Here is a 27931-nt window from a genome sequence, read left to right as displayed (position 1 = left end):
TGAGAGGCAACTAAACAGTGCCTAGAAGGAAATTTATAGCTTAAACTGTTTACATTAGAAAATAAAGATAGTCTAAAAAAAAAAGCCCAGATCCTGCAAAGGTGATATGTCTAAAAGAAGACACCTCCACTACCACCAATAAAACTGAGATCCCAAAGGGTGATAAAGATGAACTAGAGGTAAACCCATCTCACCTCCTGGAAACTGAAAGAGCTCTGAGAACTCTGGTGCTGAGGAGGGTGCAAAGAAAAGAAAAAGAGAGAGAGAAATAGACCCTGGTAAGTTGTCACCAGAAGCCAATTTTTATACATATTTGGGTTGAAATTTCACATCACTTGGGTTATCAAAACAAAATTATTAGGTTGTTCCTTCTTTTTATTGCTGTAAAAGAAAAATATTTTTCCTACCATCTCCCCTCCCTTTCGGTACAAGCTGAGTGCCAAAGATACGGGCCATTTCACCAGTTTCCTCCCTGGATTTTACAGGGCCCCGCCTTCTGAAGTAGTTTCACTTTTGTTTGTAGTTAACTTCCTCACCCAGACCTCGGAACCAGCAGCTACGGAGGGAACTAGCCGCCAATATGTGACTGTCTGCTGTGTGGAGAAGGGACTGGAAAAGGTCAGACCCATGTTTTCTCATGTTTTCTCCACGGAGGGATAGGAGACGTGTGTTGGAGGAGGGGATGGGGGAGACTGGGTGCGTGAGAGGCTGCGCGCGCGCGGGCGTGTGTGTGTGTGTGTGTGTGTGTGTGTGTGTGTGTGTGTGTGTTGGTTGATGGGCGGCGGTAAGGGAGAGTCAGGGGGATGTTGTTTCCTGATAACAGTTGCTGGATCTCTGAAAATAGCCAGGTCTTTGCTTCATGGCTTTCACACCCGGTCTGCTTACTTTTTCGACAGACTCCATGTTGAATCTCTGAAGATACAGAATGTGAGGTGAGTGAAGGTCCAGGACAGGCACCCTGGGGCCTCAGAGGAGGGGAGGTCCTTCTCCCCTGGGAACACAGCACCAGTGGCAGAGAGGAGCCTAGTGTATCGCTTGGGGAAGATAACCTGCCAAAGAACAGAAATCTCCAGAAGAACTTCTCTTTGGATCCAAGAGACTGGTCCTGGTTATTAGAGGGACATAGCCTATCCAGTAATTTTAGTTGAATCCTTGCTTTTGATTCTGGCCCTGTCAGTTCAAAGGAAAGGCCACTCTCAACTTCTTCATCCTCTGCTGCCCTCCCTGACAAACTCCCAGGAATGGGGAAGCAGGGAACTGGGCCAGGTTCCCAAAGCAGTCTAAGCTGTGCGTGAGAGGGTCGACTCCTTTGTCTATTGGTTGTCAGGTCCCTAGGGGTTAAGCGTTCACGGTTGCGAGGCCCTGCCTTCCTATCTGCTTCTCACCTTCCCCTATCCTGGATTCTGCAAACTCCCTGTGTTCCAGTCACTCTGAACTCCTGAGAGACAAGTCCTGCCTGGAGAAGAGACAGTCAACCTCCCTAGCTGTCAAGGAGTTCTACTCCCCTTCTTTTCCCAGCTCTCTTTCCAATTCTTTTTTACTCAGGTCTGGGAGGGGGAAAAAGAACTTGATTTCTTTACTTGTTCTTCTGGTTGTCTTTTTTACTTTCATTATCATCCAGTTAGGTTTCCACTAGGGACTTTATTATGGTGTCTTTTGTTCTTTGTGGGGTAGGAGTGAGGGTTTAATTAGAGTCAAATTTGATCATCTCAATCAAATCCTTAAAAGACCACCCCTTTACCTAAGTGTTACTACCAGTTACAAAGAAACAATTCTGGTACTAATTATTCTTGATGTTCATTAGAGGGGGAAAGACTTAAACAGTCCCTCACTGAGTTCTCTCTCTTGCTACAGCTTTGGTTGAGGAAGTCAGCCTGGTTTCTCTCCCTCTCTCAGTGAAAACTTTTCGCAATGATGGAATGTTCTCTGGGCTTTCATATGGGCTTTCATATAGCTACCAATCACCTGCAGCTATTAAGCAATTTAAATATGGCTAAGAGGTGCGAGAAACAGAATTTTAAATTCTATTTAATTGTAATTACAGTGGCCACATGTAATAGTCACGATCATATTCCACAACACAGCTACATTCAATGCATCTAAATTCCAACCTATTTCTTCTCTCTCTAGAGAAGACTCCATGACCTGTTGAAACTAGTGGCAACCAGTGTATTGCACAGAGACTCAGGAGAGGTAAAGTTCCATCACTGTGGGAAAATTCTGATTACTTCATCTCTGGGTCTAGATTCAGTATTGGAGCTTTACAGGAAAAGCCATGGCCTCAAAGAAGATGAGGGAGGAAGCCACCTGCTCCATCTGCCTGCACCTGATGACTAACGCAGTGAGCATCAGCTGTGGACACAGCTACTGCCACGTGTGCATAGTGAGCTTCTTTGAGAACCTCAACCGGATGACACCAGGGCTGAAGACATTCTCCTGTCCCCAGTGTCGAGCACCATTTACCATGGCGAGCCTCCGACCCAACAAGCAGCTGGGAAATCTCATCGAAGTCATCAAGGAGATGGACCAGGAAATGTCATGTGAGGAACATGGAGAGAAGCTCCACCTGTTCTGTGAAGACGAGGGCCAGCTCATCTGCTGGCTTTGTGATCGTGGAGCACAGCACAAAGGGCATGCCACAGCTCTGGTGGAAGAAGCATGCCAAGGCTACAAGGTGAGTGGTGGCCCACAGGGCTTCGGCGAGTACTTGGCCTCATATTGCCCCCTGAGACCTGAGATTATTTGGCCTGAAACCCAAGATTAGGATCTTGAAATCCTATATCCTGTCATTCATCTGAAAAGTAGAATGATGGGTCCTTACTAAATCAAGTCCCAAAGGTCACTTTTGTCCCTATCCTTTCTAGCTCTGATGAACTCCTCCCTGCTTTAGAATGCCATGTGCTTCAGTGCACACCTGCATGTTTTATTGCTTCATACCGTGTGTGTAATTTGAGAAACAACAATGACAACAATGTGCAAGACCACGGGAAAGAGTCTGAAAACACAGGGGTCAAAGACACACCACCTTTTAGATGTCTTACAGTCTAATAGGAAAGACAAATCAGCAAAAAGGCTGCCTGGAGTCCCCTGATTTGGATGATGGGGCAGAGCACTAAGGGGTACGGAGTAGTAACTAAGGAATCTTCCCAAGAATCACTGTTGAAGAATACATAAAAATTAACCAAATATATTAATAGAAGTATGGAGAAGGGAGAGGACATTCCAGACAGAGGGGACCACATGTGCAAAGGCACAGCCATGGGAGCATACCTGACTTGCTGTGACTAGGCCAGGGGTATGCAGGGGAGGCAAGTGATGTTATGGGAATGAAAATCAGGTTTGCATCCTAGCCCAGAGTAGTCCTGGCCATGGGGGGATTTTCATCTACAGAGTGAAGGATCAGGCTAACAATCAAAAGAACATTCTGGTACTGATACAATGAAAGGAATACTAAGCAGTAAAATTCAGATTATTCCTGTAAGAAGTGGGAAGAGATCAGTTCTAAGCCAGATTCAGGAAAGAGTGTGAGTGGAAGAATTTGGAAGTGACTGGTCATCAAGGATAAAGCAGAGAGTGAGGTTTCTAGTAACTCGTGAGTTTCTCACTCAAAGCATATACTCACTCAAAATACAGTACTAATGTGTAAAACAGAAAGCTAGCAAGAAGGTGCTGTATAGCACAGGAAGCTCAGTTCTGTGCTCTATGATGACAACCTAGACAGGTGGAATGAGGGGTGGCGGGGCAGGGGGAGGCGGCAGTGGGAGGGATGCTCAAGAAGGAGGGGATATATATATATACACAAATCGCTGATTCATGATTTTGTACAGCAGAAACTGACAACATTGTAAAGCAATTATATTCCAATAAAAAGACAAAGCCATTTTTTAAAAAATCATGTAAAGGAAGACTGACCTTTGCAATCATGGAACCTAGTGGGCATAGCCTTGCTGCCTATTCCTTCTCTGTCCTGCCTAGATTTGAGAAAATTGTTGTCCCCAGTGTGAGCTCTTTGTCCCCCCCTTCCCTGAATTGGAGGTGATCTTCTATTAAGGCTCTGAGTTCTCCATCAGTGTATGCCAATACTGACCACCACTTAGCACATGGCTGCTGCTGCTGCTAAGTCACTTCAGTCGTGTCTGACTGTGTGCGACCCCATGGACTGCAGCCCACCAGGCTCTGCCATCCCTGGGATTCTCCAGGCAAGAACACTGGAGTGGGTTGCCATTTCCTTCTCCAATGCATGAAAGTGAAAACTGAAAGTGAAGTTGCTCAGTCGTGTCCAACTCTTGGCGACCCCATGGACTGCAGCCTACCAGGCTCCTCCGTCCATAGGATTTGCCAGGCAAAAGTACTGGAGTGGGTTGCCATTGCCTTCTCCGCAGCACATGGCAGCTCTTCCTTAAACTCCATGGAGCAGTTAATTGCTATAATGGGGATATTCCCATTGGAATTATTTCCCCACCAAGTAGTAAAAGAAGCACCATGGGGTGATGATTCTAAGCCTAGAGAGTTAGACTGCTTAGTTTGAAATCTTAGTTCAGCTACTTATTAGATGGGTGGCTTTGAGCAAGTTATTTAATGTCTTCATGCCCTGGTTTCCCTAACTGTGAATGGGGATAAGAGTAGTTCCCTTCCTCCCCAATATACATGCTCAGGAGTTTGTTATAAGGCTTAAGGACATAATACATGTAAAGCTTAGAATAGCATTTGGCACATAGCAACTGCAATACTGACTTGCTAACAAGTTCTGCAGAGCCCTTTCTTGACAGCATGCAAGAATTAATGAGTATACTTACTGGGTTTAGGACAGGAGCCGATTCTTTTAGTATTGATCACAGCTAGCAATTTGATTTAGCTTAAACTTTCTTTCCAGGAAAATGTGAGACACTGTTTTGAAAAATAACCTAAAAGCTTGATATGGATACTAAGTCACTTGAAAATGGTTTCATGATACCATTTTTCAAAAGGCCTCAGACCCGCCCTCCTCCATTAACTGTTTCTAATAACTTTGGCTGGCAGCCTAATCTTTCCTTCTTGACTCACCATAATACATACAAAGTTCCCTGTATGCCAAACACTCTGGCATTGGTTCTGTTTGGGTCAGTACATTATTAAATAAAATATTTTTAGGTGATTTTCATCTTGTTTTATGTGCAGCATTTCCCTGGCAAGACTGTTAGTGGTGGTGGTATAACTCAGACTCTGGGTCAGCAGATGAACTGTGATCACGGTCCAACCACCCACCAGTTACAGCACTTTGGGCAAGTTATTTATCCCCATTCTAAGCCTGTTTCTGCAGCACAGAAATGATGTTAAAAATCCTACTAACTGCTCAGGGTTGCCAGGGGAATCAAATATGTTACTGTATATACAACCCTTGGGCTTCCCTGATGGCTCAGTGGTAAAGAATCCACCTGCCAATGCAGGAGATGCAGTTCGATCTTTGGGAAATGGTAACCAACTCCAGTAATATCACCTGGGAAATCCCTTGGATTTCCAGAGGAGCCTGGCAGCCTACAGTCCACGGGGTCGCAAAAAGTGGGACACGACTTAGCGACTGAACAACAACAGCAAAACACAGTCCTTAGCATGCTTCCTGGCAAAGTGTGAGGACTCAATGCATATTCAGTTTTATTCTAATAGTCTTGGAGGGCTGGGCTGCCCCTTAGGTGGCTAATGAATTGCTGAATAGACTTTATTCATTCAATTTTTCCTTCAGGAAAAGCTCCAGCAAGCTGTGACAAAACTGAGGCAACTGGAAGAGGAATGTATGAACCTGAAGGTGTTCACGGCAGAGCAAATAACCAAGTGGAATGTAAGAGATTGGGCTTATTCATCTCAGGCTATTTTCCATCCTAGAGCTTAGATATAGGGGGTGATTGGGCAGAGCATAGTGAAAGCTTACTGTCACTAAACCAGACCAAACAGACAAAATCCAAACAAGAGACTACTGTTTTTATGCCCCTCGTTGTCTAAAATCTATGAGAATTTATCTCCAACCCCTTCAACCTTTCAGTAGTAGTTGGCTAGGATTCTGAAACCTCAGTCAGGAGAAGCAGAACTGGTATGCCCGTTTACCTAGAGTCATTCGTCACTGAGTTTCGGTTCTTAATATCTCCAAGTACCTTCCTGATTTGAAGGCCTTATTAACCTTATTGCTGTGGCATACGTACTGCAGTACAGGGCACATGTACTGCAGTACAGGTTGTGGCTCTCAGCCTTACAAGTTCAGAAATCAACCTTTGTGACCGCTAAGAAAACACAATCACTCCAGGTTGAGATTCATATTACTGAAGCTCATGAAGCTGATGAAGGAAATCTGTGCTCCAAGAACCTATACACTTATTACTACAGACTCTCAGGTCTATAAGACTATTTTCATGGCTGACCAGGCTCCCCCTGATCAGAGATGCATTTCTTTACAGAATATTTATGTAATTCATCAACTTGCAGACAAATCCCACAGGCCAGTGAGACATTTTGCCTCTTTCAGAGGTCTCTTCCAAACTTCCAACCTCTCTGCTCCAATCTTTTAGGTATGGTTGTTAAACTTAAGCTCTCAGAGGACACTCTTACCTCTCTCCTTTCTGGGATCTTAGACAGTGGGGAGGATCTTGATTACAACTAATATATACATGGAAACCCCATCAATGACCCTTCAACCACAACATCACAGCCATCGAAACACTGTATGAATTGAGAAATCATCCATGGAGATTGCAATTCTCTCACTAAATGAAAGCTGAGTCTGACAAGCTGTATCATGTGGTTTCTGTCGCTCTTACACATAAGGTTGAGTACATGGACCTGGGTTGCTGGATGACTATTTCATAGTTAACTATGACAAAAGTCTGCTACCCAGACCTCCCGCTGCTGAGAATAATGGACTCTCCTGTCAGCTTGGGTGCCTTAAAGTCCGGCCTTGGTGATGTTCACTATAAGCTTTTGTTTCAAGAAATCCTTTCAGACTCAGAGCTACCTTCTTACATCTCAAATAAAAACTCATTTTTATCCTTTTAACTGATAAAATTTTTGACCTTGGTTCTAGTCCCATGATTAAATTAGTTATCACTCCTGCCCATCTCTTTTGAATGTTGGTTGAATAAGGAAATAGGTGACTCTAGAGAATTGTGATAACCTCTCCCACATCTGAATATCTGCCTTCCAGGCATGACTCTACAATGGGACAGTTTTCCAGCTTGAATGAGTCATGGGAAAATAATCTTATGGTAGCTGAGCAAACTTACTTTTGTGTGTGTATGTGTTAAAATATACATAACAAAATGTACTGTTTAACTATTTGTATGTGTACAGTTCCATTCCTTCTTCCTCCCAACTCCTGGTAACCACTATTCTACTTTCTGTCTCTATGAACTTGACAATTTTAGGTACCTCATATAACTGGAATAATAAAATATTTGCTCTTTTTTTTCTGGTTTACTTCACTTAGCATAATGTCTTTAAGATTCATCCATATTGTAGCATGTATCAGAATGCCATTCCTTTTTAAGACTGAATAGTATTCCACTGTATCTATATATTGCATATCAGTTCATCCATCAATGGGCATTTGGTTTGTTTCCACTTTTCCTGACTGAAGGAGAAGATAGAGTTTCAGAAACAAAAAATCCAGTCTGACTTTAAGACTCTCCAGAGGTTCCTTCATGAGGAAGAGAAGTCTTATCTATGGAAACTGGAGAAAGAAAAAGAGCAAACTCTGAGGAGACTGAGGGACAATGAGGCCAATCTTGAACAGAAGAACCATGAACTCCAGAGCCACATCCTGGAACTAGAGAATAAATGTCAGGGCTCAGCCCAGAAATTGCTTCAGGTAAGACCATGCACTTGGAGAAAGGAGGGAAGGTATTTGTTCTTGATCTTTCAGCAGGAGAATGGTGAGGAACCATGGGAAGCTTGGTGAGGCTTGCCTGTTTCACTCAAAAATGGCACATTAGTGTAGGGAATTTAAGTTTAATGTTCCTTTTAGATACACATCAATGTTTGCAAGGTGCCCCCCCCCAGTCTATAGAGTGGCTTTAGGTGAATTAGGAATAATATGGCTATGGTGGATTCCTTGGCTAAATGGAACCATGGGACAACTTTGGCTACCATTTGTTTCTGTACCATGTTTACAAAACTCTGACTGTGAAAGTGTCTTCTGAAATACCCTTTCAGATGACTGATGGGTGACAAAGTGGGGCAGTCAAAATGAGTGATAACTTTTTCCTTGATTTGCTTGTAGAGCCCTCCAGAGCTCTTTTGGATCCAGCCCATTACAATAAACTAAACTATGACTGTAGCTGTTTTTTCCTGTTCCTACTAACACAACTAGGGGTCACACTGTAAGGATGAGAATATAGTTTGATGCCCCATCACCATGTGATACCTGCTACTACCACCATAGTAGCCCAGTCTCAGGGCTTAAGCCTGGGTTCACCACTTTGGACCTTTGCAATAAATGTCTCTAATATGGGCTCACTCTGAAGGAAATGAGGTCACTGAAAGCAAGTCTTTCCAGAGGGAGCATGGGACAAAGGTCCTGGTCTTCTTCCACATCACAGAGAGACGTGATTGCAGACACTGCCACTCCCCACAGAGCTCAACAAGAAAGGTAACAGATAAACATCCTGATATGCTGACTATCCTATGGGGCCAGGATGGAAATCATTGTCTCTAGGTATTCATCAATATCTAAGGCCAGGATTAGTCTTTTTACTTCTTTGGAAGGAGTATTTAGAGAGAACAGCCTCACATGCCAAGTCCCATGAAATATTGATGTTCCCACACTTATCTTTTGTCTTTGTTTCTTCATAGGATGTGAAAGATACTTTGAGCAGGTGAGTCCTATATGACTTCAGGAGGGAAAGAGGTATGGGTATACAGAGCTAAATGGAATTTACACTGAAGAAGTCTTGGTTTCTGCTTATTCTAGGAGTTGGGCTGTGAAGCTAGAACAACCAGAGGCCCTCTCTTTGGACCTTCATACTGTGTGCAATGTTTCTGAGCTTTACTTTGATGTAAAGAAAATGTTAAGGAGACATCAAGGTATGTGAGGAAGCCCTAAATGCTACAGATAGAGGGGACCTTAAGTGGTAACGAAGTTCATCACCTGTCCCCAGGCAGGCTCACAGCCAGAGAGGTTATTCAGGTATCTTTAGTGTAGCTGTCACTCTCCCTTGTTAGTTTTCCCCAGTGTTTAGACAGGGACATGGGATACTGATTATCGGTGCAGACCCAGTTGGGTCCTTTGCTTAGGGTCTCACAAGGCTGCAGCTAAGGTGTTGGCCTGGCTGTGTTCTTATCTGGAAGCTAGACTGGGAAAGAATCCTCTTATAAGCTCACTCAGGTTGTTGGCAGAATTTATTTCTTTTGGGTTTGGCACTTAGGGCCCTGGCTTGTTGCTGACTGCTGGCTGGAGGCTGCCTTGGATTCTAGAAGCCACCCTTCAGCTGCTTGCACTTGAGCCTCCCACCTCGGCCAATTATTTCTTCAAAGTAAGCTAGAGAGAGACAGAGAGAGTCCCTAGAGCAAGTCTGCCAGAAAGAGAGAGGCTTATAGAGTGAAATATAGTCACATCTCATCATTATTGCCATAGTCTACTGGTCGGAAGCAATTCACAGGTCCTGCCCACAATCAAAGGGAAGGAATTCCATAAGAGTATGAATACTAATGAGGGTAATGAAACTATGAGCCATGTCATCTAGGGCCACCCAAGATGGACGGGTCATGGTGGAGAGTTCTGACAAAACGTGGTCCACTGGAGAAGAGAATGGCAAACCACTTTAGTATTCTTGCCTTGAGAACCTCATGGACAGTATGAAAAGGCAAAAAGGTAGAACACTGAAAGATGAACTCCCCAGGTTGGTAGGTGCCCAATATGCTACTGGAGATCAGTGGAGAAAAAACTCCAGAAAGAATGAAGAGATGGAGTCAAAGCAAAAACAACACCCAGCTGTGGATGTGACTGGTGATGGAAGTAAAGTCCGATGCTGTAAAGAGCAATATGGCATAGGAACCTGGAATGTTAGGTCCATGAATCAAGGCAAATTGGAAGTGGTCAAACAGGAGATGGCAAGAGTGAACATTGACATTTTAGGAATCAGCAAACTAAAATGGACTGGAATGGGTGAATTTAACTCAGATGACCCTTATATATACTACTGTGGGCAAGACTCCCTTAGAAGAAATGGAGTAGCCATCATAGTTAATGACAGAGTCTGAAATGCAGTACTTGGATGCCATCTCAAAAACGACAGAATGATCTCTGTTTGTTTCCAAGGCAAACCATTCCATATCACAGTAATACAAATCTATGCCCCTACCAGTAATGCTGAAGAAACTGAAGTTGAATGGTTTTATGAAGATCTACAAGACCTTCTAGAACTAAAATCCAAAAAAGATGTCCTTTTCATTATGGGGGGTTGGAATGCAGGAGTAGGAAGTCAAGAAATACCTGGAGTAACAGGCAAATTTTGCCTTGGAGTACAGAATGAAGCAGGGCAAAGGCTAATAGAGTTCTGCCAAGAGAATGGACTGGTCATAGCAAACACCCTCTTCCAACAATACAAGAGAAGACTCTACACATGGATGAATATAGTAATCAGATTGATTATATTCTTTGTAGCCAAAGATGGAGAAGCTCTATACAGTCAGCAAAAATAAGACCGGGAGCTGGCTGTGGCTCAGATCATGAACTCCTTATTGCCAAATTCAGACTTAAATTGAAGAAAGAAGGGAAAACCACTAGATAATTCAGCTATGACCTAAATCAAATCCCTAACGATTATACAGTGGAAGTGACAAATAGATTCAAGGGACTAGATCTGATAGACAGAGTGCCTGAAGAACTATGGATGGAGTTTCATGACATGGTACAGGAGGCAGTGATCAAGACCATCACCAAGAAAAAAGAAAGGCAAAAAGGCAAAATGGTTGTCTCAGGAGGCCTTACAAATAGCTGTGAAAAGAAGAGAAGCGAAAGGCAAAGGAGAATAGGAAAAATATACCCATCTGAATGCAGAGTTCCAAAGAATAGCAAGGAGATATAAGAAAGCCTTCCTCAGTGATCAATGCAAGCAAATAGGGGAAAACAACAGACTAGAGACTATTCAAGAAAACTAGAACTACCAAGGGAACATTTCATGCAAAGATGGGCACAATAAAGGACAGACATGGTATGGACCTAACAGAAGCAGAAGATATTAAGAAGAGGTGGCAAGAATACAGAGAAGAACTATATAAAAAAGATCTTCATGACCCAGATAATCAAGATGGTGTGATCACTCACCTAGAGCCAGACATCCTAGAATGCGAAGTCAAGTGGGCCTTAGGAAGCATCACTATGAACAAAGCTAGTGGAGGTGATGGAATTCCAGTGGACCTATTTCAAATCCTAAAAGATGATACTGTGAAAGTGCTGCATTCAGTATGCCAGCAAATTTGGAAAACTCAGCAGTGGCCACAGGACCAGAAAAGGTCAGTTTTCATTCCAAGTCCAAAGAAAGGCAATGCCAAAGAATGTTCAAACTATTGCACAACTGCACTCATCTCACACATTAGCAAAATAATGCTCAAAATTCTCCAAGCCAGGCTTCAACAATACATGAACTGTGAACTTCCATATATTCAAGCTGGATTTAGCAAAGGCAGAGGAACAAGAGATCAAATTGCCAACATCTACTGGATCATCAAAAAAGCAAGAGAGTTCTAGAAAAACTACTTCTACTTCTATCTACTTCTGCTTTATTGACTATGCCAAAGACTTTGTGTGGGTCACAACAAACTGTGGAAAATTAGAGATGGGAATACTAGACCATGTTACCTGCCTCCTGGGAAATCTGTATGCAGGTCAAGAAGAACAGTTAGAACTGGACATGGAACAACAGACTGGTTCCAAATTGGGAAAGGGGTACTTCAAGGCTCTATATTGTCACCCTGTTTATTTAACTTATATGCAGAGTACATCATGAGAAATGCTGGACTGGAAGAAACACAAGCTGGAATCAAGATTGCTGGGAGAAATATCAATAACCTCAGATATGCAGATAACACAATCCTTATGGCAGAAAGCGAAGAACTAAGGAGCCTCTTGATGAAAGTGAAAGATGAGAGTGAAAAAGTTGGCTTAAAACTCAACATTCAGAAAACTAAGATCATGGCATCTGGTCCCATCACTTCATGGCAAATAGATGGGGAAACAGTGGAAATAGTGACAGACTTTATTTTTGGGGCTCCAAAATCACCGCAGATGGTGACTGCAGCCATGAAATTGAAAGACACTTGCTCCTTGGAAGAAAAGTTATGACCAACCTAGACAGCATATTAAAAAGCAGAGACATTACTTTGCCAACAAAGGTCCATCTAGTCAAAGCTAGGTTTTTTCCAGTAGTCATTTATGGATGTGAGAGTTCGACAATAAAGAAAGCTGAGCACCGAAGAATTGATCCTTTTAAACTGTGGTGTTGGAGAATATTCTTGAGAGTCCCTTGGACTGCAGGGAGATCCAACCAGTCTATCCTAAAGGAAATTAGTCCTGAATATTCATTGGAAGGACTGATGCTGAAGCTGAAACTCCAATACTTTGGCCACCTGATGCAAAGAACTGACTCCTTGGAAAAGACCCTGATGCTGGGAAAAATTGAAGGCAGGAGGAGAAGGAGATGACAGAGGATGAGATAGTTGGATAGCATCACCGACTCAATGAACATGAGTTTGAGTAAACTCCAGGAGTTGGTAATGGACAAGGAGGCCTGGCATGCTGCAGTCCATGGGGTCGAAAAGAGTTGGACATGACTGAGCAACTGAACTGAACTGAAAAGATGAACACTAAGAGGCAGAATCATGGAAGGCTACCTTTGTGTCTGAGTGACATCATGACAAAACCTGAACTGAACTGAAATGGGACAATTTAAATGTATTTATCCTGCTTAGTTTGAATTTCTGTTTTACTGCAGATATATTGATGCATTAGATTACAGGACACTGCCTTAGACTCTGAAAAGTGAAAGTGAAAGTGAAGGTGACTCAGTCCTGTTCAACTCTGGAGACCCTGTAGACTATACAGTCCATGGAATTCTTCAGGCCAGAATACTGGAGTGGGTAGCCTTTCCCTTCTCCAGAGGATCTTCCCAACCTGGGGATCAAATCAAGGTCTCCTGCATTGCAGGAGGATTCTTTACCAGCTGAGCCACAGGAAAGCCCAAGAATACTGGAGTGGGTAGCCTATCCCTTCTCCAGGGGATCTTCCCAACCCAGGAACTAAACCGGAGTCTCCTGCAGTGCAGGCGGATTCTTTACCAACTGAGCTATGAGGGAAGCCCACCTTAGACCCTACCAGGGGTCTAATTAGAGCATTTGTATTTCTTGCCTTTTTAACATCAAAAATATTCTGAACTTCAAAACCCATTTGGTCCCAGGGGTTTCCGATAAGGATAATGAACCCATATTCAGTTCCCCCTCAATTTATCAATGACAAATAACAGTAACAACCACTACCAAGGTCTGTGACTGATTTCCAAAGAGCTCAGTCGTCAACCATCTTTCAGGTGATATTACTAACCTGTAAAAATTTGATTTTCTCAGCTTGGTTTTTCCTGGATCATCCCAGGAATATTAATTGAAGCCCCAAACTTTGTGAGTCTGGCTCATAATAAAGACTCACTGAACAGAGTTAATAAAGGGATATTTACAAAGATGAGGATTTTAGTGCTAACAAGAAACAGTGAAGCAACCCAAGGCTAGGAATAGGTAGGAAGTCATCACCTTCCCAGGGTTTCAGTAGCAGATGGAGGGAGCTGTAGCTAAAGGAGAGTGTGACCAAACACAGACCCTCCAAATCACAGCCAGTGGGGCAGGACTTGGGGTACTAAATACTTGTAATTCTGCTTCTTTTTGCCCTACGGTCTCCTCTAGTCCTTCCCATTGGCTTAACCAAACAGTAGTCAGAGGGAAGGGAGCCTTGTTGAGGTGTCCAGAGGGGTTACCCTTCCTGGACATGGAGCAGGCTGGAGAAAGGTAGAGAGTGATCTGGAGGAGCAAAGGGAGAACATCCAGCACAGGGTGTATTTCCTAATACTTGATTTCCCTTATTACAACAATCCAACTGATCAGTGTTTAACCCAGTAACACAGTAGTTTCTTAACTCTCTTGCTGGAACACCCCACTACCACTTTTCATTTTTAAAATTACACTGCTGGTCAGTATCACAACTTAGTTTATCGTACCTTTTTCTGTCTTACTTGACTCTGTATAATCCCCATAGGATATTATCTGAAACAAGAAAGAAGAGCTGAGGTGTATGTTCTGAAGTCTGGGTAAAATTCTGGGATTTCCAATAACAAGCTATGACATCAGTTGTATCATTTTCCTTCTCTGATCGTCAGTATAAATGGTAATTAAGTAGAGATGAGGAAGGGCTCATTTATGCTTCAATATTCCATGATTCCTAGAAGTCCTCCAAGAGAGAGGAAGGACTTTGGAGAGGACAGTTAGTCATGTTAACTATGGTTAGTCCTGCCTCTTGGCTTCTCTGAGTGACTAAGATGGTGATGATGTTGAAGATGATGATGATATCATTATTATTACTACCACTTATTGGGCACTTATCTTGGTGACAGATATGATGATTTCCGCTTTATATTTAACAAAACTGAGGCTTAGAGAATGAACTGCCTAAGCTCGTGACAGCTAGTAAGAAACAATGCTTGGATCTGAACATAGACTGATATTATTTAAAATAAACTGTGCTCTCAGCTACAAAAATCATGTCCTTATCCTTATTTTTGTTTGCAGTCAGCGTGACTCTGGATCCAGAAACAGCTCATTATGAACTAATTCTGTCTGAGGATCGGAGACAAGTGATTCGTGGATGCCCTCAGGAAAACCTTGATAATTCTTCTAGGAGATTTAGTGCCTTGCCCTGTATCCTGGGCTATGAAGGCTTCACTTCAGGGAAACATTACTTTGAAGTAGATGTGGGAGAAGGAACTGGGTGGGATTTAGGAGTCTGTATGGAAAATGTTCAGAGGGACACTGTCATGCCGCAGACACCTCAGTCTGGATTCTGGGCCATCAGACGGTGCAAAGAAGGCTATGTAGCACTTACCTCTCCCCTAACTTCCATTCATCTGACAGAGAAGCCCCTGGTTGTAGGGATTTTTCTGGACTTTGAGGCTGGAGTTGTGTCCTTTTACAATATGACCACTGGCTCTCACATCTTCACCTTCCCAAAGGCCTCCTTCTCTGACACTCTCCGGCCCTATTTCCAGGTCTATCTGTATTCTCCTTTGTTCCTGCCTCCCCCAGATGAGTAAGGGACAGACCAAAGTCTCCTCCTTGGTTTAACTATTATACAGAGTATAATCTCATGAGGACAGAAATGTGGTCTGCTATTTCCTTGTACCTAGAACAGTGCTGGGCTTTTAGTGCATAGTTAATAAATTTGCATTGAATAAATGGCTATAATGACTATAAAAATATCCCAAAGGGTCACACTGAACTGGGGGAAAGCAAGATAATAGCAGTGATTTTGCTTTGTCCTCTCCATCCCTCTTCAATGGGTTCAGAGCTTTGATTTCTAGAGTCGAGTGCTTTTTTTCAGAGAAAATTCTATATCCTTAAACACTTATATTGCTAAACTAGAAAAAATGATGATAAAATAAACATTCAAGTAAATAAATTTAATTCACGAAATAAATATTTGGAAACTATAAGGATAATAAAGATAAAATTAGAAGTTGATTTTGATGTTGGCAAGTTACAGAAAGAAAAATAAGTCCTACTAGTTCTTTCAGGTTAAGAATGATACTATATTAGATAAATCATTGGCTGCTCTAATAAAAAGAATACATAAAAAAATAGAAACATGAAAGAGCACATACTAGAATAACAATTTTGAGAGCAATTTGAAGAATTATGTGCAAATAAAATTGAAAATCTTAATTAAATGCCTTTTTCAAAAGAAACAAATGACCTAACTGACTCAAGAAGGGGAAAGAAAAGCTAAACATACTAATACATAAAAATGTAATTCAGAAAGTTACAGAATTCCTATTAATATTTAGGGAAAAAAGCAAAACAAAGAGCAGATAGTTTTATGGTTGCATTTTTTCTAAAGACAGCAACTCACTGTGTCCCTGAAGGTTCAGTTAAATTCTAGAGAATAGAAAACCCAAATGGACAGTGACTGAAACAGGTTCTCTCTCTCATGAAGAAGCAGTCCAGATGTGGAAGTACAGGAAATCTAGTCTAGGGCTGGTATGGCAACTCCATGAAATTGCCAAGCTTTCCAGCAACGCTCGCACTATCCCTAGGATCCAAGGCAGTTTCTAAAGCTCCAGCCATCACACCTGCATTCCAAGCTTTAAGATGGAAAGAGAGACACAGAACTAGAGCAAAGGACATGCATTCAAGAGCTATCTTTTACTACCTACCCTACAACCTTCTGCTTTAATGCAATTAGCCAGAACTTGTCCAAAGCCACCTTCCTCCTTGTGCACCTTGATGAGGCAGTAATGAACTTGGGCAGCTTAGCTCCACCGTGTTAGAATTCTGAGCAAGATTCATCAGAGAGCTACAGGGAATGTGCCTCCCACACCCACCCAACCCAATGTCTCATGTCAGTCTGGAAAACCCTCTCATAGCAGGCAGAATCTGTGGGCAGCATCTGGTACATATTTAGCCAAGAAACAAAAGAAGAGATGTCCTCTGGTGCCCCTTCCTCATACCTTTTTGATACCCCATGCCCTGTGATTGTATGAGGTGTTAGGTACGTGAAGTGTATGTGGTGCTGCAGCAGAAGACCAGAGACACAGGAAAGAGCAGGAGTTACAGGCTAGCAACTGAGAGAAGCAGAGAAACATAAATAGTCAGATGATACAGTGTCTGTTCTCAGGTAAAGTTCAAATTCCTCACACTGGCCGAGAGGGCAAATTCTGGCCCACAGACCTTGCCTTCCTGGATCAATAGTCTGCTCTTCCACTTCTCACCTTTCATTTACAGTAGCCTTATCTTTGGTCCTAGATAATGCCAACGTCATTCTGGCCCAAGAGCCTTTGAGCATACGTTCTAGGATCAGAGTAGTCTTTTCCGCATCTGCCTTTTCTGAAGCTAGGTGAGCTCATTTCAATCACCAGCTTGGCAGATAGGAAGTATTAGGGAATTAACATCCCAGGAGGAAAACTTCAGCTGAAGAGGGAATGGTGTGGGTGGATAAAGCTTCACCAAATGAGCTTCAGACAAACAATTCTGAGACTCCATGGACATCCAAGAAATGGAAGCAAGTGCTCAAAGTGGGAAACAGGTCAATAATGCACTTGAGACTGCCTTTTCCACCTTTTGTGATACAGCCTCCCTATTCCAGCACCCTGCATCCTAGTTACCACCTTCTCCTATCTCCAGGTCTCAGGTCAATGTTTCAGTGACATGGGACTTCCCTGTGGTCCAGTGGCTAAGACTCCATGCTTACCATTCAGGGAACCCAGAATCGATCCCTGGTTAGGGAACCAGATCCCATATGCGACAATGAAGAATGCTGCAACTAAAGATTCCACATGCCACAATGAAGATCCCATGTGCCACAATTAAGACCTGGCGCAGCCAAATAAATAAATATTAAAAAAAATAATTTTTCAGAGACAGCAACCACTGCTACCTCCCCCTGTCTTTTCCTTTTTCAATATATAAATATGTAAATAGCTTTAGATATTAAATGATTAAATTAACATTTTATGGAATACTGTAAAATACAGTAATAATACTCTTAGTTCTAAGGAATGCACACTCCAAATCACCTTCCCCATATGTATGTTTGATCTTACATATTTTTTCTCAGTTTTTCCCCATGGCATTAAACATTATATTACGATGTGGGCTGGGGAATCAGATTAGAGAATCTTTCTGAGGAGATGGGAATGGAGACTGCCAAGTGAAAACATCCCTGGAGCCTAGACCACTTCATTAATCCTCATTTCTGTTTCCTAATGTAGGAAAGGGAAGGATATAAAAATGGAAAAAATGGAGGGGAGAGGGGGAAGAGAACAAGGATCTGGATGTATATAGGATTTGGTACGGAGAAGGCAATGGCACCCCACTCCAGTACTCTTGCCTGGAAAATCCCATGGATGGAGGAGCCTGGTGGGCTGCAGTCCATGGGGTCACTAAAAGTTGGACAAGACTCAGCAACTTCACTTTCACTTTTCACTTTTCTGCATTGGAGAAGGAAATGCCAACCCACTCCAGTGTTCTTGCCTGGAGGATCCCAGGGACGGGGGAGTCCGGTGGGCTGCCGTCTGTGGGGCGCACAGAGTTGGACACGACTGAAGTGACTTAGCAGTAGCAGCAGCAGCAGCAGCAAGATTTGGTACACAGCATGGGTTGCTTCTCTTGAAGGACAGGCAGAATTGACACTGTCCTAGAAGACTAATTCATGGCCATTCACTAAGCATGTGCCAATTTTTGATGAGTATCAAACCACCCGAAAACTTAGTTGCTTAAAACTACTACCATTTGTTCACTTAAAATTCTGTAGCTCAGCCAGTGGTTCTTGTAGTCAGGGTTAAATTCTGCTGGGTCTTCTCAGGTGTTTCCATCAACTGGAAAGTCGACTGGCATTGGGTGATATGGGATAGCCTCACCTGCAAGTCTGGCAGTTGGCAGGCTATTGACTCAGGCGCTTTAACCTCCAACAATGAGCTCAGTATCTTTCATAACATGGGAGTTTCAGGGTTGTGAGAGAATCAAGATGTGTACAAGCTGCACTATGCCAGGCTATTTTCAACCATCTGCTTGGGTTACATCTGTTAAATCACTTGGTCAAACCCAGATTCAAGAGACAGAGAAAAAATTAAACCAGTTCTTCATGGAAGGAGAAACTACAAAGTCACATTGCAAAGAGCAATGGGATAAGATAAATTTAGGAAATTTTTGCAATTTATCCTAAGAAACTTGATGCATAAAGTCTCAAAATCTAAATTAAGGAAGGACAGAGATACAGAGACATTCTGAGGCCCTAGCCCTCAACAGACCCAGTGCCGGTTTCTTTCTAGAAACAAGATTTATTAGAGCTCTCAGTGCTGTCAGTAAATACACTTTCTTCATCCACATAAACAGCCTCAGTGCCTGGGATTCTGTGAGAACTGATCCTCACATCCTTCTCTCTCAACCTTGCCCACTCACACTACCAGCCTGAAGTGGAATTTCTGCACTAGTTTTTTGGGACTCTCAGGGAGGGAAAAAGTACTTTTGCAGCAGCTGGGACTGAAAAGGCAGGAAGTTCGACACCTAGGCACTTCACCCCAAATCGTCCCTTCTTCACCAGGAATAAGGAAGATAAAGTGATTGTTGTTCAAGAAGGTGCTTGATTAGCATATTAATGAGCTTGTGGACCATAGACTATGCTAATCTCCTCTCCTTGAGTTTATCCTGATTTCCCCATTTTTTCCAAGTGAAAATGATCCAATCTGTGATATTCCAAGAACTAGGTGATGGCACCCCACTCCAGTACTCTTGCCTGGAAAATCCCACGGACGGAGGAGGCTGGTAGGCTGCAGTCCAAAGGGTTTCGAAGAGTCGGACACAACTGAGCGACTTCCCTTTCACTTTTCACTTTCATGCATTGGAGAACGAAATGGCAGCCCACTCTAGTGTTCTTGCCTGGAGAGTCCCAGGGACAGGGGAGCCTGGTGGGCTGCCGTCTATGGGGTGGAACAGAGTCGGACATGACTGAAGTGACTTAGCAACAAAGGTGCTGCCTTGACACTGTAGTCCACAGACAGGGCCTCCAATCTTCAAAGCTCCCTCTCCTTCCCATGACTTTTATCTTAGCCATCTGTCCCTTTTCTCCAAGACCTAAATTCTCTGAGGATGGGACTGGATTTTTTCTTTTTTTTCCAATCTTGATCAGATCAGATCAGATCAGTCGCTCAGTCGTGTCCAACTCTTTGTGACCCCATGAATCGCAGCATGCCAGGCCTCCCTGTCCATCAACAACTCCCGGAGTTCACCCAGACTCACGTCCATCGAGTCATAAATGCCATCCAGCCATCTCATCCTCTGTCGTCCTCTTCTCCTCTTGCCCCCAATCCCTCCCAGCATCAGAGTCTTTTCCAATGAGTCAACTCTTCGCATGAGGTGGCCAAAGTACTGGAGGTTCAGCTTTAGCATCATTCCTTCCAAAGAAATCCCAGGGCTGATCTCCTTCAGAATGGACTGGTTGGATCTCCTTGCAGTCCAATGGACTCTCAAGAGTCTTCTCCAACACCACAGTTCAAAAGCATCAATTCTTCAGCACTCAGCCTTCTTCACAGTCCAACTCTCACATCCATACATGACCACAGGAAAAACCATAGCCTTGACTAGACAAACCTTTGCTGGCAAAGTAATGTCTCTGCTTTTGAATATGCTATCTAGGTTGGTCATAACTTTCCTTCCAAGGAGTAAGCGTCTTTTAATTTCATGGCTGCAGTCACCATCTGCAGTGATTTTGGAGCCCCCCAAAAATAAAGTCTGACACTGTTTCCACTGTTTCCCCATCTATTTTCCATGAAGTGATGGGACCGGATGCCATGATCTTCGTTTTCTGAATGTTGAGCTTTAAGCCAACTTTTTCACTCTCCACTTTCACTTTCATCAAGAGGCTTTTGAGTTCCTCTTCACTTTCTGCCATAAGGGTGGTGTCATCTGCATATCTGAGGTTATTGATATTTCTCCCGGCAATCTTGATTCCAGCTTGTGTTTCTTCCAGTCCAGCATTTCTCATGATGTACTCTGCATAGAAGTTAAATAAACAGGGTGACAATATACAGCCTTGATGAACTCCTTTTCCTATTTGGAACCAGTCTGTTGTTCCATGTCCAGTTCTAACAGTTGCTTCCTGACCTGCATATAAATTTCTCAAGAGGCAGGTCAGGTGGTCTGCCATTCCCATCTCTTTCAGAATTTTCCACAGTTTATTGTGATCCACACAGTCAAAGGCTTTGGCATAGTCAATAAAGAAGAAATAGATGTTTTTCTGGAACTCTCTTGCTTTTTCCACGATCCAGCGGATGTTGGCAATTTGATCTCTGGTTCCCCTGCCTTTTCTAAAACCAGCTTGAACATCAGGAAGGTCACGGTTCACATATTGCTGAAGCCTGGCTTGGAGAATTTTGAGCATTACTTTACTAGCATGTGAGATGAGTGCAATTGTGTGGTAGTTAGAGCATTCTTTGGCATTGCCTTTCTTTGGGATTGGAATGAAAACTGACCTTTTCCACTTCTGTGGCCACTGCTGAGTTTTCCAAATTTGCTGGCATATTGAGTGCAGCACTTTCACAGCATCATCTTTCAGGATTTGAAAGAGCTCAACTGGAATTCCATCGCCTCCATTAGCTTTGTTCGTAGTGATGCTTTCTAAGGCCCACTTGACTTCACATTCCAGGATGTCTGGCTCTAGGTCAGTGATCACACCATCGTGATTATCTGGGTCGTGAAGATCTTTTTTGTACAGTTCTTCTGTGTATTCTTGCCATCTCTTCTTACCACTCCTGAATTCCTGCCTTAGTTTGCTGGACATCCTGGATCCATTAAAGATATTAGGTAAAGTTTAAAAATAAAATGATCCACTTTCCTAGGGTCCAGTCCAATTTCTGATTTTAATGAACAAGTGACACTACCTCTCTGGGTCTCCACCTCCTCAAGTGTAATAGTGGGCAATAATCCCAGGTTGTAGTGGGAAATGCTCAGGCACAAAGCACTAGCTATACAAAATAAACAGGCGTTTTTGTTTTTTATATAATGATTGCAAAGCCCTTTCATACTTTTAAGACTTGCCGAAAAGAATTCTTGGGCCACCATCACTTAATCTTTGTGGCATCCTGGGTAATTCAATTATTTCTCTGGGCCTTCTGCTACTTCAAAAATATTAACTCAAGTGATCGACAAAGAAGAACATTCACTACTGTGTGGGGCTCTGCCCACTGTGTGGGGCTCAGCCCACGTATGTGGTTCTCAACCGTTGAAGCAAATTCCTAGAGATACTTTAAATAACTTAGGGAAGCTTGGTCTGCCCCAAGTTAAAAAGGGATGTAGATATAACGGAGGGGATCTCAGGCAGAGGTCTGACATTCTGAGGTTCTGCAGGTAACACAGAAGGGTCTTCTCCCCTGGAGGTGTCGTCAGGCATCACTTCTTTGGCCTTACGCAGGCCCACCACACCCCCAGATGAGCCACAGATGACTTTACCACTTTCCCCAAATCCACGGAGCACTCTCATTTCTCTCCAGATGAGGGTCCTGGGAGGGAGGAGGGGTTCAAGGTCCTCCCCCAGCTAAAGCAGGGCGTGCGGCAGGACCCGTGGGGGTTGCCCTTATGCTGCGGCCGCCCTTTCACATTTTCTGGTGGCCGGCCGCTGCATGGGGTCCAGGACTCCGCGAATTTCGCGAACGGGTGGGGGCTGTTCTATGAGGATGAGGAGAGGAGGGGGGTTTAAGTTACATATCCTTTCCCTGCCACTGTCCGTGACGTATTTCAGGAAAGTTCTGAAAGAACTAGATCACGAGTTTATTTCTTAAAAAGATGTTTTCCATGTTTTGTTTGTTGGTAAGGACGACTCGTCTTTCCTCATTTGTGATTCTTAAACCCGAAATTCGGTTGTTCACGAGACGCATGCACAGAGACCAGCAAGTAAGGAGCCGCTGTGAAGGCAAACCCGTCGCAGTAGCGACGCGACTCCGCCACAAACCTAAGGAGAGGAAATCTCGCGATGCGGGATTCCAGCGTCTCCAGCGTAAGCAACGCAGCTCAGAGCCAGGGCCCGCACGCCGTGTGGGGTCCCGCGACCTTTGCTCACCGCAGAAGCCCCGCCCACAAAGCTGGTCCCGCCCTGGCCGCCGCGAGTACCGTTACCGCCCCAGCTGCCCCGGCTACTAACTTTACAAGCCCTACGTGTACCCCACGCGTAACTTGTTTCTCGGCTTCTCTGATTGGCCAGCATTCCTTGCTCAGATCCAGCATCCTTTCACCTGAGAGTTCACTCCGCGTCCCTAGTCAAAGTGAGGGTCTGAGGCTGGAATCGCAGCAAGCATCTTGGGGGTCTTTGCTGATTCTTTTTTCATTTCTCTCTCAGGGCGAGAACTCTAGAAATGGAGCTGATCCAGGTGGGCTCGTCAGGTGACGAAGATGGAAACCCCAGGTCTGCCAGCAAGAAAAGAGGTAGGATGAGTAAACACAGTCCTAGGGCGGGTGGCAGGAGGGCGAGGGTGAGGCTGGTGTGGAGTCCATGAACCTGCAGTTCCTTCTAGCCGCGCTTTGTAGTTACTGTTTTGTTTTGTTTTCCTGTGAAAGACTTCAAATAGAAAAGTACAAAAAATAAGTAGTGGAAATCTGCGTATCCAACCCCCGGATTTTTAAAAGCTAACATTTGACTTACTGCTGCAGATTGTTTTTAGAGAAATAAAAAGGTGACGCGCCGAGGGAAGAACACCACCTCTCTCTCTTAGGGGTATCCATGCTTCTGGAGATAGGTTCTATTCTCCCAGTAACTGCTTTTGTTAAAAATATCAAAAAGTATTTTCCCTAAGATTAGATGGATATGACATAATTTCCATGAAGTTTTAAGGTCAAGCAAAGCAATATCCAGCACTCCCTGGTGTCCTTGGGTGTTCCCTTGTGACTCAGCTGGTAAAGAATCTGCCTACAATTCGGGAGACCTGGGTTCGATCCCTGGGTTGTGAAGATCCTCTCGAGAAGGGAAAGGCTGCCCACTCCAGTATTCTGGCCTGGAGAACTCCATGGAAGTCCATGGGTCGCAAAGAGTCACAAGATTGAGTGACTTTCACTTTCACTAAAGCAATATTAAATGCTGTCTTGCAGCACTGACCTTTTATATCTAAACTTCTGTCCCTTGCCTTTTTCCCCACGTGGTATTGATTTTGTTTATCTATGTAGATACAGGCAGTGTAGCCCATCCCATTGAAAGAATAAATCATAATGTGCTCCAGTGTCCCTCTGTTGAAGAACATTTAGAAAAACATTTAGGTTGTATACTTCCACAGTGTGGAGAACTGGCAGACTCTGCTACTGTGATCTCATGCTGTTTCTAAGATGTTTCCCAAACACCTTTCAACATGTGTGTAAGATCTTTCCTTGTTGCTGTATGTCTAATTTATCTGAAGGTGAAGTCGCTCAGTCATGTCCAACTCTTTGCAACCCTATAGACTATAGCCTACCAGGCTCCTCTGTCCATGGGATTTTCCAGGCAATAGTACTAGAGTGGATTGCCCTTTCCTTCTCCAGGGGATCTTCCCAACCCAGGGCTCGAACCCAGGTCTCCCACATTGTAGACAGATGCTTTACCGTCTGAGCCACCAGGGAAGTCCTAATTTATCTAAATCCTATCTAATCCTAGTGCTCCTCCCTCAGGTGTGTGCATCTCTCCTTCCCCTCCCTCCCATCCAGTTTACCTTTTCACCCTCCCAGTGGTAAACCTTCAGATTCCAACAGTTACTCTTAATAAGTGCTGCCAGATACTCTGATGTGGCATAGTGAGAGATAGGACATAACAATATGATGTCACCTGGGATTCAAGTAGCATAGTCCTTAACCTCACGGTTTCCCTGGTGACTCAGATGGTAAAGAATCTGCCTGCAATGCAGGAGACCTGGGTTTAATCCCTGGGTCAGGAAGATCCTCTGGAGAAGGGAATGGCAACCCACTCCACTCCAGTGTTCTTGCCTGGAGAATCCCATGGATAGAGGAGCCTGGTGGGCAACAGTCCGTGGGGTTGCAAAGAATCAGATACAATAAGCGACTAACACTAGAGAGAGCTAACTCTAGCTGCTGAGCAGGAACCCTAATATAGACCAGGTGGTTCGAGTTGGTGATCCCATTTGTATGAAGGCCCAGGGTATGTGCTGGGGTGGGGAGGGAGAGAAGGGAGAATCTAGAAAGGGCCTGTTCTCCAGCTCTTCCCATTTACTTGTTTCAGTAAGTATAGTCTTACCATTAAGTATTGATGTTTTTAGTTTTGTCTAACCAGTATTTTCTTTTGAAATTAAAGTGTTCACTAAAGTTTAACATATGTTTATATCCCCATATGAATGAGTTTATCTGATAGCTTTTTCTTGATAGATAAGCTGATAAATGATAAGCTGATAAATGAGGACAATGTGAAACAACCAGAATAATGGAACTTGGAAAGTTGAAGGGTAGCTTTTGTTAAGGAGGGCAGCTTTTAAAACCATAGGCTAAAATAAAATTTAGAGGTTGTTTTTAATTTTAATTGATCATGCTACTGTTTATCCCCTTTTTTCATATATAATAATGAGTTGATTATACAGTTCTTAATGTTGTATTGTGCTTAATTATCCTTAAAATAATTGTCACCTCCATTCCAGCCAATAATATAATAAAAAATCAACTTTATTGAAGGATAACTTATACACAATAAAATGTACCTGTATTAATTATATGTCAATGAGTTTTATAGACCAGTATATGTAGTTACCACCTTAATCAAGACACAGAACATTTCCATCAGCTTAGATAGTTCCCCTGTGCCTCTTTGTAGGCAATTCCCTGGGCTATATATCAACTTGGAGAAAATTAACATCTTGACAATTTTAAGCCTTGATTAGGGTGGTGGTAAATGCAAATGTACTTTTGTCAAAACTCATTAAGCTGTACATTTAAATTATGTGTAGTTTACTGTATAAAAGGGATTTCAATGAAATCAAAAATAAAGATCAAAAATAAAAATTACCTCAGCTACTACCTTTTATTATTGACGTGATTCATAATCATGAAAATCATTTGGCTTGTACATCTTTTTATCAGTAGGCTCTGTGTTTGAGGTGCTGTACTGGTTCATTAGTTTCTTAATATCTCAAAACCAATCAATTGATGCTGGCCTCTGTGATGTGGCAGGATTGGGAGATGGGTCACAGCCAGATGATGAAAATCAGTAAAGCACCTGTGTCAGAGATTTTTAAACTTTTGTTAAGTACGGTCCCTTTCCTCTTCTTCCTGGATTCAAAGTTAGACTCCTGCTAGCCCCTTCTTGTCAAATGACTGAATATTAGTTTGTAGAAGGTAGGCAAAAGTGGTGTGTATCCCTTCAGAACTGCCAGTCACAGTTCTCCATCTTTTTTAGAGTCTGTGGGTCAGAGACTATCCCCAGGGCATCCTTGGAGCCATGACCTGAAGAGAGACAAGCCACAGACTGGAAGGAGCTACATTTGCATCACCACTGGAGAACAATCACCCCCAAAGGATTTGGAGAGAAGTCTTCTCTAGTACCCACTTTTAAGTCCCAGTTGTATCTTCTTTTATTCTCCCAGCACTCAGTGTAGTTGAGGGAAAATTCTAGATTTCCCATAATATCTTGGTCATGAAAGTGAAATGAAAGTTACTCTGTCATGTCTGACTCTTTGTGACCCCATGGGGTGTAGCCAGCCAGGCTCCTTTGTCCATTGGAATTCTCCAGGCAAGAATACTGGAGTAGGTAGCCATTCCCTTCTCCGGGGGATCTTCCTGACCCAGGGATAAAACCTGGGTCTCCTGCATTGCAGGCAGATTCTTTACTGCTTGAGCCACCAGGGAAAAGGTCTTTATATATATGCAAGGCAAAGCAGATCAGGACCAGGAGAGCAGGCTGAGAGCTGTAAGACTCCACAGGTAAGGGAGACCTTGTAGAAGTGCAGAGCAGTAGAAGGTGCAGAGGTGAGCATTGCCATCAGGATGGGTCTTTGGGGCATGCCAGCATCTACCAGAGACCGGAAGGACTATTTAGAGAAACTGATAAAAAAAACTTTAGGTTACTTACTGCTGTTGCAAAGGGTTGGGCTTAGAATGATGGGTAAATCAGGCATTAACATCTTCATTTTACTAATGAAGAAATTAAGTTTAATAGAGAATAGGAGTGTTTGTTTTTGTTCCTGTTACAGTACTTAGTTCATAGTAGATATACAGCAAATATTTGTTGAGGGAATTCCCTAGTGATCCAGTGGTTAGGACTCGATGCTTTCACTACCTTGGGCCTGGGTGAGATCCCTGGTTGGGGAACTAAGATCAAGCCAATAAATAAATAAGTAAATAAATAGATAAATATTTGTTGAATGAGTGAATGATTCTCTAGTCTAAGACCTTTAATGGTTATGCCTTCTACCAAGAATTGAGAACTTTCCTAGTTGGTAGTATATAGAGGGGTAGGGGACTGGGAAGGAGGACAGACACCTTGCAGTTGGGTACAGAATGTATGTGCTCTCTGGCCCTACCACTCCCCATTGCCTTAGGACTCATTCCATTTACACATTAATGTCATCAGTCTCTCATGGGCTTTCAGTTTAGTTCAGTTGCTCAGTTGTGTCCGACTCTTTGCGACCCCATGAATCGCAGCATGCCAGGCCTCCCTGTCCATCAACAACTCCCGGAGTTCACCCAGACTCACGTCCATCGAGTCAGTGATGCCATCCAGCCATCTCATCCGCTGTCATCCCCTTCTCCTCCTGCCCCCAATCCCTCCCAGCATCAGAGTCTTTTCCAATGAGTCAACTCTTCGCATGAGGTGGCCAAAGTACTGGAGGTTCAGCTTTAGCATCATTCCTTCCAAAGAAATCCCAGGGCTGATCTCCTTCAGAATGGACTGGTTGGATCTCCTTGCAGTCCAAGGGACTCTCAAGAGTCTTCTCCAACACCACAGTTGAAAAGCACCAATTCTTCTGCGCTCAGCCTTCTTCACAGTCCAACTCTCACATCCATACATGACCACTGGAAAAACCATGGCCTTGACTAGACGGGCCTTTGTTGGCAAAGTAATGTCTCTGCTTTTGAATATGCTGTCTAGGTTGGTCATAACTTTCCTTCCAAGGAGTAAGCGTCTTTTAATTTCATGGCTGCAGTCACCATCTGCAGTGATTTTGGAGCCCCCAAAAATAAAGTCTGACACTGTTCATCTGCA

The 27931-nt window shown here is 43.4% G+C and overlaps 1 protein-coding gene across 3 annotated transcripts; it reads left to right on the top strand.

Moving 5' to 3' along the window:
- Window positions 1–538: 538 nt before the first annotated feature.
- TRIM38 (tripartite motif containing 38) lies at window positions 539–27931 on the top strand. 3 transcript variants are annotated; one of them, XM_010818483.4, is made up of 10 exons: window positions 539–618; window positions 897–932; window positions 2246–2674; window positions 5720–5815; window positions 7601–7831; window positions 8815–8837; window positions 8933–9045; window positions 14791–22762; window positions 23102–23187; window positions 26126–27931. In XM_010818483.4, exons 3-8 carry the CDS (start codon window positions 2276–2278, stop codon window positions 15309–15311), a joined length of 1383 nt encoding a protein of 460 aa, XP_010816785.1. In that variant the 5' UTR covers window positions 539–618; window positions 897–932; window positions 2246–2275; the 3' UTR covers window positions 15312–22762; window positions 23102–23187; window positions 26126–27931.

The sequence above is a fragment of the Bos taurus genome, chromosome 23 (assembly GCF_002263795.3).
Source record: "Bos taurus isolate L1 Dominette 01449 registration number 42190680 breed Hereford chromosome 23, ARS-UCD2.0, whole genome shotgun sequence".
NCBI lineage: Eukaryota > Metazoa > Chordata > Mammalia > Artiodactyla > Bovidae > Bos > Bos taurus.
This window is presented reverse-complemented; position numbering and strand designations above follow the sequence as displayed.